The sequence below is a fragment of the Galeopterus variegatus genome, unplaced genomic scaffold (genome assembly GCF_000696425.1).
Source record: "Galeopterus variegatus unplaced genomic scaffold, G_variegatus-3.0.2 Scaffold153, whole genome shotgun sequence".
Classification (NCBI taxonomy): domain Eukaryota; kingdom Metazoa; phylum Chordata; class Mammalia; order Dermoptera; family Cynocephalidae; genus Galeopterus; species Galeopterus variegatus.
In genome coordinates this window covers 612,850-628,987 of record NW_007726264.1, presented here as the reverse complement: position 1 = coordinate 628,987, position 16,138 = coordinate 612,850, and the positions used below count along the sequence as shown (strand labels likewise).

General features: G+C 36.6%; 1 protein-coding gene across 2 annotated transcripts in view; it reads right to left on the bottom strand.

Moving 5' to 3' along the window:
- RELN (reelin) overlaps window positions 1-16,138 on the bottom strand; it is a 472,813-nt gene that overhangs the window by 93,985 nt on the left and 362,690 nt on the right. For both annotated transcript variants that reach the window (XM_008592225.1, XM_008592230.1), the window contains exons 25-28: window positions 14,247-14,452; window positions 8,923-9,094; window positions 8,233-8,433; window positions 2,884-3,116 (exon numbers count right to left, since the gene is read on the bottom strand). In XM_008592225.1, coding sequence (XP_008590447.1) covers window positions 2,884-3,116; window positions 8,233-8,433; window positions 8,923-9,094; window positions 14,247-14,452 — 812 coding nt within the window. The remainder of the gene's footprint in view (window positions 1-2,883; window positions 3,117-8,232; window positions 8,434-8,922; window positions 9,095-14,246; window positions 14,453-16,138) is intronic.

Genomic DNA, 16,138 nt, shown 5'->3' with positions numbered 1-16,138 from the left:
TCCCTCCCTCCCTCCCTCCCTCCTTCCTTCCTTCCTTCCTTCCTTCTGTCCCCTTTCTCTCTCTCTTTCTGTCTCTCAGTCTCTCTCTCTCTTTCTGTCTCTCAGTCTCTCTTTCTTTTTGAGCAGGAGTGTCTATTGTGGTTATCCTGTCATTGCGTCACCATTTTATGCTGGATATAGGTAGGGTAGCTAACTTGTCTTCACAGTCTATAGATCAAAAGAAGACGCACCCACATCCCTACCTTGATGTCAATGATAAGAGGGCTAGAGCCTGTTGCTGGGAGAGGATGAGACTTTGTGGGGGTCTTGGGAGGAGAGTGAATGCATTTTGCATGTGGGAGAAATGTGAATCTCTGGATCTAGGACAGATTACAGTAGATTGTTACTATAATGCCCCCCAATTAATCACACTTCCTTTTGTACATGCTCCTCTGTAATGTGACTTTTATGCACTTCCTACCAGAAAAGGGAGTCTATTTTCCCACCTTTTGAATCTAGAGTGGATTTGTGACTTGCTTTGACCAATAGGATGTGGCAGATATGATTAAGGCCTTGTACCTACTTTTGTTCTCTTGGAACTCTGGAATCACCTAACTGTGAGAAGCACTGGGCTGAAAACCACATAGAAAGGTCCAGCCGAGCCCAGATACTAACCACCTCATCAACTGAATGCAGCTACATGATGAAGCCCAGGAGAGACCCACAGAGAACTATGCAGCCAACCCTACAAAACCATGAAAGATCATAAATCATTGTTGTTTTAAGCTACTAAGTTTTGGAAAGGTGTGTTGCATAGCAATAGATAATTATACAAATATTATCCTAGGCTATGTTAAGGGATATAAACAAAGAGTAAGGATGATTTTTTAAAAAAGCAATGCTCTCTGATCCCTGCCTCTCTTTTCCTTCTGCTGATTCAGAGATGACAAGATCTGAAACAGCTGCCTTGGGTCCAGAGATGGAAATAATGTGTTCAGGATGGCAGAGCCAACCTGTCAACTCTGAACTGCTCACCTTTGGACCACTATATGAGAAAGATTGAACTTGAATCTTGTTTAGACCTTGTTAATCATTTGTGTTTGTGCGTTTCTCTGTTACAGTAGCTGGGTCTGTATCCTAAAAGACAGGCTGCAAGTCAAATTCTCAAATTTCATTAAAGGTGGTAAACTCATCACCTCTGCCACCTCCACATCAAATATTTAAAGCATCTGTGTCTCTTCGATGAACTACAAATAACACTGACATATAAAGACGAAGAATTTATTTATGAGTTGACTTGGATCTGCTGATTGACAAACTTTCTTGAAATAGCTGGTGTTTAAAGATTATGCTTCAAGGTTTAGCAGATTAGCACATAAACTTGTACATCCCTAACCAAGCAAGTTCCCTCCCTGTTCAGGAAGTCTGTCTATCAAAGACTGTGGTGTAGTTTTTTGAGGTGTGCATACCTAGGTAATGAGAGAGGCAGAGAACACAAGCAGCTTATCTAGCCAGTGATACACAGTAAATTTGGCGATCAATTAGGTGAAACATGTCACAAACAGAATGGTGTCTAAGAACCTTATGAATAAGCCACTTCTGTAGATTGCTAATCTTTTACTATTATAGCAGTTAGGATGAGATAGTTATGCCGTGATAGCAAACAACCCCCAGTCTAAGTGGCTTAACCAAAAAAAAAAAGTTTATTTCTTGCTTAGTTTATATGTCCAGTGTAGGTTGGCAAGGGAGTCTACTTATTGCAGACACTTAGGGGCCCAGATTGATGTAAGCATTATCTCAATACATGCTTCCATAAACAGGGAAAATGACAAAATGCATAGGGCTCTTAAAGTCACGTGCTTCATTTTCATTCGCATTTCATTAGGCCATGCCAAACACTAAAGGGTGTGGGGAGTGTATAATCCTGCTTTGTTCCAGGAAGGAAGAAAGCTGAATACATTGCTGAATGGTGCTAATGAGTATCACTACCACATGCTACATCATCAGGAAGCAGTACAGACAGACTTCTCATATCATCTCACTCTGAACAGAAATGCCTTGACTGAGTCACAATTAATGTTATGTTCTAGGATTCAACTAAGAAGCATCCACTTGAAGAATGTTTCTTATCTTTTGTAAAATGGTATAGTTAAAAATACTGATCTCTGTGTTACCTACTCTATCTGGTACAAGGATACATGTTATAAATTTATTCTAGAATACTAAACCTGGAAAAAAGTATATCTATTTTGTTTTTTAATCAGATTGTGTCTGCTTTATTTCTTTTTACTCAACAATGAGAATTAAAAAAACCCTATATTTCCCCCCTTTGTCCCAGCTGACAGGAAGCTAAATTTGTTGCCCTATAAATGAAACTAACTCACTTCAAGCTCTCAGCCCATAGATCTCATTCCTCCCTCAATTGATTTTTAATCTTCCTCTCTATCCTTTTATTATTTCTATTAATAGTTATTTAAACAACAGATTATTTATACTGCCAGATACCTCAACTTGCCTAGGTAAGGAGGCATTAAATCATTAAAAATCTATACATAGTGAAAGTCTGACATAATAATGCCTTATAACTCCCTTAGTCTTTAACATCTTTTGTTCACTCGTGTACTCTCAGTGTCCAGAACGGTACTGGCACAGGTAGGTGCTCAATAAACATTTATTGAATGAATGAATAAATGAATTTGTCTAACTCACAAATGTGTGCGTGTGCACGTGTGCACACACACACATGTGCACACATACCTATTTTGGAAATTTTGTCCCAGGGCTCTTTTCCTCAACAGTCATTACTTGAATAAGCATGGGTACTATTCGAATTGAGATATTTGAGATAAATAAATATTCCCAAGAAATGTCAGCTATGACACATAATAAGAATGATTCCTTTACCTGGATGCAAGAGACCTCGGAATAACAATGGTGATTCTTGTCCATTCCTCAAAGTCGCCTGTGTGATACATGGTGGGCTCACTCAGTTCCCTGGAGTTCCCTTCGCATCCTTTGCCTGCAGAAGCTGGGTAACAGCCTTCTTTCACCAGAAACCAGGACATACCAGCATCATGAGAGTACTGAAGAAGAACCGGGGCAGTGTTGCTGAACTGATTGGCACACCCTATGTTTAGCTGTTAAAAGGAAGGACAGAATTATATAAGGTTTTGGTTCCAAGTTATCATTCCACAAATTAGGTGCTACAGTAGTCAGGACCCCTTCTACTGAGTCTGCATTAAATATGCCATGAAAGGAACTGTGCAGCTCAGTCCCAACCAAGACCCTTCCATTCTGGAATTCTTTGTTTAGGCAAACAATAGGTACTTTTTAATGAAAGGCTGGACCAGCTACCCATTTTGTGGATTGCTTGGGATTATAGGAGAGAAGAGATTATAATATCTGTGGTTCAGGAGTCCCAGAAAAAGATAGGAAGCCAAGTAAAATAAAATAAAGTAAAATAAAAAACACAAAAGAACAAACTGCTTTCTTTTCCTTCTCTAGAGGGTATGAACAGAGGGACGCAGAAGAGGAGAAGCAGCCGTCCTCTTCAGAACTCGAAGGTTACCCGAAGAGAGGGCTGTCCTCTCTGCTTTCAGTGGAATAGACACCTTTATTCTGTTTTCTTGCCAAAGCTCAGTAAGAAATCAGTGTCAACTCAGATGAAAGAGCTAAGTTTTTGTCACAGCATCAAATAAGCAACATAATCCAGAAATAAAACTGTTACTATTCTGTGTACTTGTGTGGAAGATTGTCATCATAGAGTTAATAACATTAAAAATGTAACCAAAATCCCACTGCCCTAGCACAACTGTTTTTATTTTTCTGTTTTCTCTTCTGATCTTTATATGGAAGTATATATTTTGGTCATATAGTTAAAGTTATCACACTTCTAGAACTTTCTTCCTACTTTTAAAAAAGCATATTATTTTATTATTATATGCAGCATTGCAAAAACCACATCTTTTTTTCTTCAGTTGATTTGTTCTTACTAGATAAATTCCTATGAGGAGTATTACTGAGTCAAAATGTAGAAACAAAAAGTTTTCTAGTCATATGTGTTCATTTTGCAGCAGTTGGGTTCAAATGAATAAATTTTACTGAAGCAGGGCCGGCCCGGTGGCGCATTGCTACAGTGCGCCGCTTGGGAGCGCGGTGGCGCTCCCGCCGAGGGTTCGGATCCCACATACAGACCGGTTCCCGCTCACTGGCTGAGCGAGGTGCGGGTGCAGCACTGAGGGTTGCGATCCCGTTGCCGGTCCCGGTCTGGTACGGGCGCGACACTGAGGGTTGCGATCCGTTGCCGGACACGAAAAAAGACAAAAAGGAAAAAAAAAAATTTTTTTACTGAAGCAATGGAATTACTGTAGATTAAGACAGATTTTTAAAATTAATAAATGTATAAATATACTTTATTAATGTTTTAGTTTATATTTTTGATAATTGTAAATGTCAACTCTTTTCTTGATATTTATTTAATTACATATATGAATGGTCTATTCATACCTTATTTCATTTGTTGTCTGGAACCACTATGGATTTCATTGTATAAGACTTTATAAATAAGAATAGTCAAATTTTATAGAAGGAAAATTGAAGTAAGGAAACATGATCAAAAAAACATGATCATGCCAGCCAGCTGCCAAAACAAATGAACAAACAAAAACAAAAACAAAAACACCTAACAAAACATGATCATGACCAAGGAATAAAGGAAGAAACATAGGCTAATAATATTGGGCCAGAGCTCAAGAAGTCAATCAGTTAATCCTTGTGACAGCAAAGTAGCTCTATCTAGTCTTTCTAAAGAAGATTCCATATCTTTTTATTTCTGTACTCAGAGCTAGAAAGCATCTCTCAGAAGGATTTACAATCTGGCTAGTAGAAATTATATTGTGTCTCACTTATCCAAGTTTATGTAGTAAAATGTCAAGAATATAATTAAAGATTTGACTCTCTCAGATGCACGATTAAACTATTCTAACACAAATTTCTTTCACTGCATTACCCATTAATAAGAATGGCCTTTGGTTGGCATGTGGCGAGAGCAGCCGCACTGGTCACACAGAGTTAGCTTTTTGTCTTAAACTTATCATGACTGCCATTGTTTCTAAAGCAGGCAAGTCTTTGAACTTTCAGTTCTGTGACTAGTTTGTGCTTTAGAAATTAGGTAATGAGGTGGTGTAGACATACTCTCAGGTGTACTAAATATATAATTCATCTTCAACTTTCCATTCAGGATTCATTCATACATTCAACAAATATTTACTGTGGCATCTTCTAAACATCAGATATATATGCTTAAGTCTCTCCTACCTTTAAAAACAAAACAAAACAAAATAGAAGTTCTCCCTGATTTTGGTCTGCCCCTAACTACACAGCTAAACATATTGAGAGACAGGCCATATTGATTATGAAGACTCCTTTACTCACCATTCTTTAATCCATTGTAATCTGATTTTTGCCCGTACCACCCCAGTGAAATTACCAAGGAAACCCCTATCTAAGTCCAGTGGGAAAATTTAATCCTTATTTTACTTAACTCTCCTGTTGCTTCTAACACTGTTAACCACTTCTTTTTTACTGACCATCTAGCCTACCTTTTAAGAGTTGGTGTCTTCTAAGATTCAATTCTTGGCTTTCCTTTCTTCTTACTCTATGCATGCTCCCTAATCTTATTCGCCATCATAACTTCCAGTTCCTTCTGAAAACCTTGGACTACAGGATATGGCTTCTCTCCTGCTCTCTGGATAAATGTACTGCTTCCTGTTCGCTTCCACTTCAGCAGCCCATTGGCACCCCTAACTCTACATGTCCAAGCCAGTTCTTGTCTGATCACTTGGTCTGGCTCCTCCGCTATCACACAGGTCCTCGCCTCCATCATCTCTTAGTTAGATCACTGCAATAGCTTGCTAATTGGTATCTCTGTTTCTGCCCTTGTCCCTGCTAGTGTATTTCCAACACAGTCACCAGAGTCATGTCACCCTTCTGCTGGCCATTTTATTCAGAACAGAAGTCAAAGTCTGACCTTACTTTTTTCTACATGTTCCCTCTGCTCTATTCACAATGGCATCCTTGTGGTTTCTAGAACCTTTCCAAGAACACTCCCACCCCAAGACTTTGGCACTTTTGTTCACTGTGTCTGGAATGATCTTCCCCAGATAGCTGCATGACTCACTCCTTCACTTTCTACAGGTTGTGGCTTATGTGCCATTTTCTTAGTGGCCAACCTGACAACTCTTAATAAAATGGTAACTTCTCTCCACCACCCTACCCCATACTCTCTAGTTTTACTTATATTTTCATAGCCTAGAATGGTACCTGGAACATAGAGTCTTTATAAATATTTGCTGAATGAATGTTCTTGCTGACTCTGGTTTCCCCTCCTATTCAGTCAACACCCCTACTGCTGCCAGAATGATCCTTCTAAAATACAGGTGTGATTCTGTCACTGAATGGATTACAAACCTTCCAAGACTCACTGCTTTTGGGGTCATGTCCATGTGACTTAGAACAGAATAAAATGCCAATCAGAATCAACCTTATCTCTCATCCCTGCTGCACATGCTCTATACTCTGCTGCACATACTCCATACTCCTCAAAGTTTCCAAATGTGCCATTCCCATTCACAGTTTCATGTATTTTTTTGCACATTCTGTTCCCTGTACCTGGAATTTCTTCTCTTCCATTCTTCAGCTAGCTAAATCTCTGTATTTCCAAGGACTTCCAATTTCAATCCATCCATCCATCCAACTAACAGACATTTTTTGAGCACCTGCGATGTATTAGGCACTATGCGGGGTACTCCCATAGTATCTAGAGCCTATTTCTACTTCAGTACTTCTATGACAGTATTGCAACTATTTACTTTTCTGGCTCATTCACCAGTTTCTGAGCTCTCTGAGGGCTGGGGCCATATTTTTCATTTCTATATTCTTAGCACCTAGTGTTTGTCACATGGCAAGCAGTCAAAAACATGACCAGCACTATGCATTTTTGTACAAACGATACCAAAATTCTTGTTTACAGGTTTCAAATATACATTAGTTATCAATCCTTGAATGACCCATATTACATACCTATGATTAACTAATAGACACAAATTAATAGCTTTCTGCTGGTATGATGAGAGAATTAAGATTTTTCTTAAGCTTATGCATTCTTGCAGGTTGTTTAAGTACTTGAAAAAGATTTAACAATGTTCTCTTTATTTAGATTTTTTTAAACTTCAGAGAATCATATCACCTTGCAAACTTTAACACTTACGCTATCATGATTTTCCGACTACTTAATGGAAAAGTATCAGATGAGAAACAGCATAGTATTCTGGAAATGTATTTGCTATTAATGTTATTTTGTTACCATTTTAGGCAGTGCCAAAATGAGTATAGATTTATATACTGTTATTGATGTTTTTTCCCATTGCAGTTTAGCATCAGAATCTAAACAAGGAAGGATAACATTTTACTAATATTATCTGTGACTAACTTCCTTGTTTACAGACCTGTGGAAATTATATTTGAAGAGCTGTCTATAAACATCTGATCTCTTTAATAATTCCATTTGTAAATTATTTAGCATCTGCATCCTGCCGTTATGTAAGGATCATGTAGTTGTGCTAGCTCATTAAAACTGCATTACTTTCGACCCAGAATTCGCCAATGGGATTTTATTATAAACACAATGAAATTTTGATTATGGTTCTGAGACAAGAGCTTGTCAAAGTAAATAGATGCTATACATGTTGATATATTATCACAGAGCTGAAAAACAAGAAGCTTTTAAGAGAACGATGATGATTGGAGTAAAAATTTACTGAATTAAAGGAAGAGAAATTGTTTGAAAATCCTATAGTAAAAGCATAAAGTAACTTACATGCCCCCAAACCACTAGTAAGCTGAAAAGGAGAACTTACCCATCACCATTCAGAAGCATGGGATTCATTAAGTCACAGTCAGATTGAAGTCCTAAAGGTCAATCAATTTTATCTTTAATTTTGGTAGAGTTCCACAATCACTTCAAGAAATGTAATGATATAGCCACAACTTGTGGGGCTCCTTAAAAACCAATAATCTGTTTTCCTTACGAGTAGAGCTAAAAAGCTTTGCAATCCTAAGATGTTGAACTTTCGTTCAAGTGAGTTCCTTCTTTAATAGAATATAAAAAATTGTGTTCTTTGTAAGTCTCACTTATAAACCTGGAAGTCATTTTGCTCCTTAACCTGCTCGGTGAAGAAGTTTGTGTATAAATACCTTGAACTGTAAAACATATCCAGGTTTCAGGGTCAAATCTCGAGTTACTGCAAATCGATCTCCATCTGATTTTCCAAACACCATGGCTGATGGCGTGGCAGCACAGAAGGTTTCATTTTTAACCATTCCTTCATTAGCCAACATCAACCACACACTCATTTGATTCATAGGGTAGTCAAAAGCTGGCTTCTCATAAAAGTTCTAATAGAAACAATATAAACAACACAGAAAAGCAATTTGATAGTTTGGAAGACAAGAAAGGAATTTGCAGTTCACGACGTGTTAGGCCGTATACCATTTCTAGGAAAGGACATTGGGCCATATACCATTTCTGGGAAAAGACAAAAGAATCTCTAAGTTAACTATTTTTTTTTTTTTTTTTTTACTGCTATAAATGTTCACTCCTGATGATCTAACAACTGAAAATATTTTGCTACTGTGTAGTTAATCATTTTATAAACTCACTAACAATTTTGCTTGATGACTTAGCCAGATTTCATAGTCTTTTTTTTTACAGCTAAATAATCTATGAACTAGTAGCATAAAGAGGTTTAAAAAAATTAAGTGTAAACACTTAAACTCATATTACACTTTCAGTGTCCAACACTAAATTCTTAAGGAAGTAAGTTCCTTATTCCATCCACTTTTTAAATTCTCCATCTTCTTGGAGTTCTGACATATGAGAAATACCTGAGGTAACGTTGGGTTGATAACTGGGATGATCTGCTTCTGCTTGTCTGACAGAATGATGATGTCATCGACTGCCCACTGGTCATAGTCCTCCCCTGAGAACACAGGCTGCCACCAGCGGAACCTGGTGCAAGGGGTCTTGGCAGCAGCTGGAAGCTCCAGATAGACAAATCTGCATAAAAGTAGATCATTTATGGTTGGGAAAGGAAAAGCTCTGTTTTTCTTAGCAGCTGTTAAAATAACAAGAGCAACAACAAGAGAAAGTTTAGTTTTGCTTTTCTCTTGATATTTTTGAAAGGTTCTTAAGTTTGGATGGATCAGACATGAGGTTTAACCTTGTAAGCACGTTTAGTCCTGGCCATGCTTATTTAATTTGGAATTGTATCTTTTGGAGAAGAGGGAAGATATTTCAACTGAGTTTGATTCATTAAATTATATTTACCATGATGGTGCTCATAACTTTTTCAAGAAATATCAAGTAAAATCAGTTCCTTCATATACTATTATATTAAAATAGCATTTAAAAATTTTCAATGCAATTCTTGCTCATTGTGGGAAAACATAGCTATGCATTAACATAAAACATATGTCATCTATAAATTACTGCATGGGGTTGGCCTCTGTTAACATTTTGATGGATATCAGTCATAATCTGGAATCTTTTATGTAGGCGAGCAATATGTATAATTTGGTGCCCTGAATTTTAAAACTTAACATTGTATCATAAGCACATTCTTATGTCAGTAAAATTATTTCTTAAGATCATTTTAATTTCTATATCATTTTTCATCACAGACATGCTATGATTTATTTCACCTTTCCCTATTATAAATAATTCTGTGATAAAAATCTTTACGCCTAAAGCTTTATCTACACCTCAGTTTATTTCTTTAGAGAAGATTCCAAAAAATGGAATTACCAGTCAAATAAACTGGTCATGTTTAAGGCTCTTGATTTTTCCAAATTCCTCTCTGAAAGGGTTACAACAGTTTGCAAGATGACATGAAAGCTTGTTTCGCTATTTCCCTGTGGAGATAGTACTTGGTGTTATTAAAAAACGACCATTTGACTGTTGAATTTTTCTTAAAAGTCCAAGTGTCATTTAAAATATATATATATTTAAACAAATTTAAAAAATATAAATATATATATATATATTTTCAGCTGCTGGCCAGTGTTGGGATCTGAACCCTCAATCTTCGTGTCATAGCACCATGCTCTAACCAACTGAGCTAACAAGCCAAGCCCTGAAAATATCTTTTTTATGTGATGGAGGTTGAAGGTTATTCATGTTTTGTTAAACATCTGTGCTTCCTCTTTTGTAACATCTACTCAGTCCTTTTACCCATTTACCTTTGGGATCTAAAAACACTAAAATATTAGTGTTTTCCTTGATAATTTGTATAAGCTCTTTACAGGGACATTGATTCTCTATTTCTCCTATTTGTTGCAAACATTTCTCTCAATTAGTTTCCCTTTTCATTTCTTTGTTTTCTTTGACATGTATGTGTGATATGTGTATGTAGTTTCACATTTGCATGTAGTACATTTCTTTGTTAAGTATTCCTTTTCTTTGTGAATTCTTCCACTGAATTTTTACCAAGAAAGTTTAGATCTTTTTCCAAAATCAGATAGTAACATTTAGATACCTAAATGTTTAAATCTTAGGTGAATCTTTAACAGTTTTTGATAATATAAGGTGACGATCTAAATAGTTATTTCCTTCAAATGCCTACCCATTTTTTCCTAACACCACTCAATTAAATAACGACTTCTTTCTCATTGATAGTTGATGTGTTTTTTTCATATGAAAGTTCTTACACACACCTCAGTCATCTATTTGGCTTCATTGTTTGTTCTATTTATGCACCAGTATCATTTCATTTGAATTATATGGGCTTTATAATAAGCTTTCATATCACGTATGGCATTCTTTTATTTTTCCCCCCAATTTAAGACATTTTGCCAGCTTATATTTCTGTATATAAAGTTACCCCAAAATATCACTAGGATTTTGGTTAGAATTGCAATAAACATAAATTAAGAGATATCTCAGTTTACCTATCCATGGATGCTGTATTATTTTCCCTTTATTTCTTTTCTTTTATATGTCTGAAGGAAGTTTTCAACTTTTGTAGTTTTCTTCACAGACAGTCTCAGTATGTTTGATAAAGATGTTTCTTACATTTATTTATGTATTTTCTATCACAAATGGGGTCTTTTCCCCATATTTTCCAACTGAGAGTTTCTTAACAATTTTAGTGTCACAGAATCTTTGAGAATCTGGTGAAATTTTCTTGCCCTTCATAAAAATTCCCATAAATAAAATATTTTACATAGTATTTAAGGCAGTTCACAGACTTCTTGAGTCCAAGTTGACAACTTCTGTTAAAATGAAATATTTCTGGAATTTGAAGCAGCCATTAAATTTTCATTTGTCTATGTAGTTACCTAGTCACTTTACTAAACTTTCAATGATTTCAGGTCGACAATTACATTACCAGGAAAAAAGAATTTGAGTTATGATCGGTTGTCTGTATCTCCAAGTTCCACATCCATAGATTCAACCAATTGTGGATAGAAAATATTTGGGAAAAAATAACAATGTTGGGCCGGCCTGGTGGCGCACTGGATAGTGCGCCGCTTGGGAAGCGCGGTGGCGCTCCCATCCAAGGGTTCGGATCCCACATGCAGACCGGCTCCCGCTCACTGGCTGAGCGAGGCGCGGGAACAACACCGAGGCTTGCGATCCCGTTGCCGGTCCCCGGTCCGGTACGGGGGCAACACTGAGGGTTGCGATCCGTTGCCGGACACGGAAAAAAGACAAAAAATATAAATAAATAAAAATAAAAAAATAAAAATAAAAAAGTAGATGAAGATATTTTAAACTTATTCCTTCTATCTATCTCAGATTTTATACTCTTTATCTAACATCTCCCCCTCCCCTAAACCCCCACCTCCTGCTCCTGGTAAAAAAACCAAGAAAAAAACCAAAAAAAAAAAAAAAAAAAAAAAAAAAAAAAAAAAAAAAAAAAAAAAGAAAAAATAACAATGTAACAACAAAAAATAATACAAATATAAAATATAGTATAACAACTATATAGCATTTACATTGTATTAGGTAATATAAATAATCTAGAAATAATTTAAAGTGTGTGGAACAAAGTGCGGGGTTATATGCAAATACTGAGCCATTTTATATCAGGGACTTGAGCATTCTTGAATTTTGGTATCCACAGGAGTCCTAGGAAGAACCAATCTCTGGCAGATATCAAGGGATGACAATATTTTAAATTGTTGTTTAAGCCCGTTTGGCACCATTATCCATTCTCTCTCTACTGTACAGATATTGAGGGACAACTTATTTTAAATTGTTGTTTAATATTAGCTATCCTGACTGGAGTGAGATGGTATCTCAAAGTGGTCTTGATTTGCATTTCCTGGATGCTGAGTGATGTTGAGTATTTTTTCATGTGTCTGTTGGTCATTTGTATATCTTCCTCTAAGAAATGCCTATTCAGCTCCTTTGCCCGTATTTTAATTGGGTTATTTAGAATGATAAGTGTTGGAGAGGTTGCAGAGAAAAAGGAACTCTCATACACTGTTGGTGGGATTGCAAATGGCTCAGCTTTTATGGAAAATGGTATGGAAGTTCCACAAACAATTACAGATAATTCTACCATATGACCCAGCTATTCCACTGCTGGGAATATACCCAGAGGAGTGGAAATCATCATGCCGAAGGGGTACCTGTACTCCAATGTTTATTGCAGCACTATTTACAATAGCCAAGCACTGGAACCAGCCCAAATTTCCATCATCAGATGAGTGGATAAGGAAACTGTGGTATATCTACACAATGGAATTGTACTCTGCTATAAAAAAGAATGAAATACTACCATTCGCAACAACATGGATGGGCTTAGAGAAAATTATATTAAGTGAAACAAGTCAGGCACTGAAAGAGAAATATCACACGTTATCACTTATTTCTGGGAGCTAAAAATAAATAAATAAATAAACACACAAACAAAGGGTATCTGGGGGGGAGAAGACACAACAATCAAAACAATTCCTTGAACTTGTTAAGACAAGAGAACAGATATGATGGGGGGGAGGGGAGAGAGGGAGTTGGAAAGAGGAACGGGTAAAGGGTCATGAAAATCAACCACAATGTATATTGAGAAGTTAAAATAAAAAAATAAAAATAAAATGCAATAAATAAATAAATAAATAAATAAATAAATAAATAAATAAATAAATTGTTCAAGTCAGTTTGGCTCCATTATCAGTTCTGTCTCTACTGTACTGCATCCTTGGTAATCTCCCTAGGTTCCATCTCTCACCTACCATTCTTTACTTTCTCTCTCTTGATATTATGTCTTTTGTTTCATCCAGTTGACTCTTTTCTAGTTTCTGTCTGTCTCTCATTTCCCTTGGAAGAAATGCTTTTTGTTGGTCCATTTGAATATCTACTTGTGCTATACTGTAGAAAGTTATGTCACAACCCAATATTTCAAAAGAACAAACTTATGAACCTTCAATCTACAAAACAGGCATATTTTAAGTAGCATGTTTAAAATATATTGTTTGTAATAATTGGATGTATATATTCTTAAATAATAAGAAGTACTCTAAAAGCAATATCCTTGAGTAGATTTATTCTACACTGTACCCCACAGATATATACAATCAATCATGTTTCAATAAATAAAAAAAAAAGCATATAAATACATTGAATGCCTGGTACAGGTATTACTATTAAACATGAATCATTTTTCCAAACTCTTCAACAGTCATTGCCCAAAACAGTTTGTTACTTATATTACCCGTCCATCAAAATAAAGACAGGGATTGGCCACTGCAAAACTTTAGAAAATCTGAGCTCCAAAGACTCACACACACACTGTCTAGGACCAGCCCTAGGTGCAGCCATGTGAAAACTTTAACAAAAAATTCATCTTGCTGTTAAGTCCAACGACTAATCATACTTTGTATGTGCATTAAAAACAAACCAACAAGCATGAAAGTGGGAAAAGGAGATTGGACATGTCTGTATCAGTTTCTTTAGGTAAACAGTCGTCAATTGTCTTGCTTTTTTTCTAATCACAATTTTCAAAATCTTTAAAAACTCAAACATGAGTACAAATGCTTTCTGTCCAGTCACTTAAATGAAATGAAATCTTTATAAATTGTACTATCGTTCATGTCAGCTATTCATGAGTTTGTCTATTTTTGCAACAGTTAACATTTTAGAGACACTTCAACAACCTAATCTTTGCCTTCCCTGGAAACCATTGGAGGCCCCTCAGGTGGGTGGTTACCTGGGTTTGCTGAAGTCTGAGAAGTACATCTCTGCCAGCAGGTGCCACTGGATGCCCCCATTGTTGCTATACTGAAGGAGGACGCCCTCCTCTCTGCTGTCGGGCTTGTTGCATGCAGCACTCTCTCCGCCTATCTGGATGTAGAACTGCACAAAGTCCACCCAGGAAGTATCCAGATCCCAGCTCACCAGTTGTCTTTTCCCAGCCTATTCGAAGGACAGAAAAATCATACATTCAATTATCTAGGAGCTCTTTGGCATTTTTTTAATCTCAGTTTTAAATTCACATGAATAGCCTAGCACTATGTGGTGATCATTTTGTCCCCATATACTGTTGAAAGGAGCAAGTTAAACCATTTAGTTGTTAACTGTTCTTGGTTACATTCGCTTAATCTCTACAGCACTTATTCCCAGACTCAGTTATGAGACCCTTGGGAATTGCTAAGTATATCAAAGAGCACTTGAAAGTTTTAAAAAATAAAGCAAAATTAATTTTAATGAACACTCCCAATCCTTGCTTTGTAAGTCTCTTCCAGGTAGAGTAATGGAGAGGAAAGACCATATACTTTGAAGTCAGTTGGAGCTGGGTTTGAATCTCAGCCCATGATGCATACTGTTCACTAGCTCTGCGACCTTTCTGAGCTTTTATTCTCCTCAAAGGTACAATATGGGTGACACCTTCCTCACAGGGTGTTGTGACAATTAGATGAAACATGTTGCTTGCAACTTGCCTAAGACAAGGCATGCCTTCCTGAGGGAACATCCTTTCCAGAGATATGCCCTTCACCCTTCACTCCCAGGGAATTAAGAAACAGACAAGATAGAAACTTCTTGACAAAAATGAAGAGTACTTGAGTCTCTCAGGCTCCTAGTCTCTCTCTCTTTTTCTCAAATAGAGAGGTTGGGAGGGATCACTTAAATAAATTTTTGCAACCACTAAATGGTCTCTTTATGCCTTAAAAGTGTTTAAAGATTTCCTCAAATCCAGTAACTTCTTTCCTTTGCTTAGTGAATCCCCTGCATGTCAGAGTCATGTTTTGAGGTGTTAGATGCAAATTGACAAGGTTCAGCATCATTCCTGCTGTGCATAAATGGTTTCATGCTAATGGGACTGAAAACAGGTTTCCTTACAAAATTCTCCCACCTAAACAGACTCTGCCAAAACTAATCCATGAACTTCTCTGAACTCGCTATGGAGAACTCCCAAGGAGTTCAATTAAAAGTCGAGAAGAAAAACTGAGATAGTATACATAGTATAAAGAAAAACACCCCTCACACTTATAATTTAAACCCTACTGTAATCCACTAAGTAAATTTAGAAAGGGTTTCAGTTATTAGAAGTCACAGGGGAAATGCTTGGCGCTAATTAAAAGAGTACACTACTACTGATAGGTCTAAAGCCAAGTAAGAAATTCCAAAATAAACAAGGGTGCTAGCAAAATGAAAACTGAAGTTAATTCTGAGACAAGAACTCATTCTTTGGCACTCTCAATTTTAAGCATGTATCTTAAGAAATCTTATAAGTAATATGCATTTTCAACTTGTTATATGTGCTTTTAACCTTTCTTGTTGATTTGAAATATTGTAAGTGAGAAACACCTTAGAGAGCCTAATATTTCCATGCCTCAGAATCACTATAGGAAGAATGATTTTTAGAAAAAAAAATCTAGGAGGTTAATTCCAATCCAGCACAATCCAAGCTTCTGTGGAAAACCTGGCATGTGGAAATGAGCCAGAAGGATCTAAGGTGAGGAGAATTATAAAAATCCAATTATCACAATTAGCTGGTTGGAATGATTGTTGTATTGTGAAATTCACAGAGCAGTGTTGTTTTTCTAGGAGACTATGGTGTCAGTCTACAGATGTTTTGAAAGAGTGTTTTCTGGGATTTTT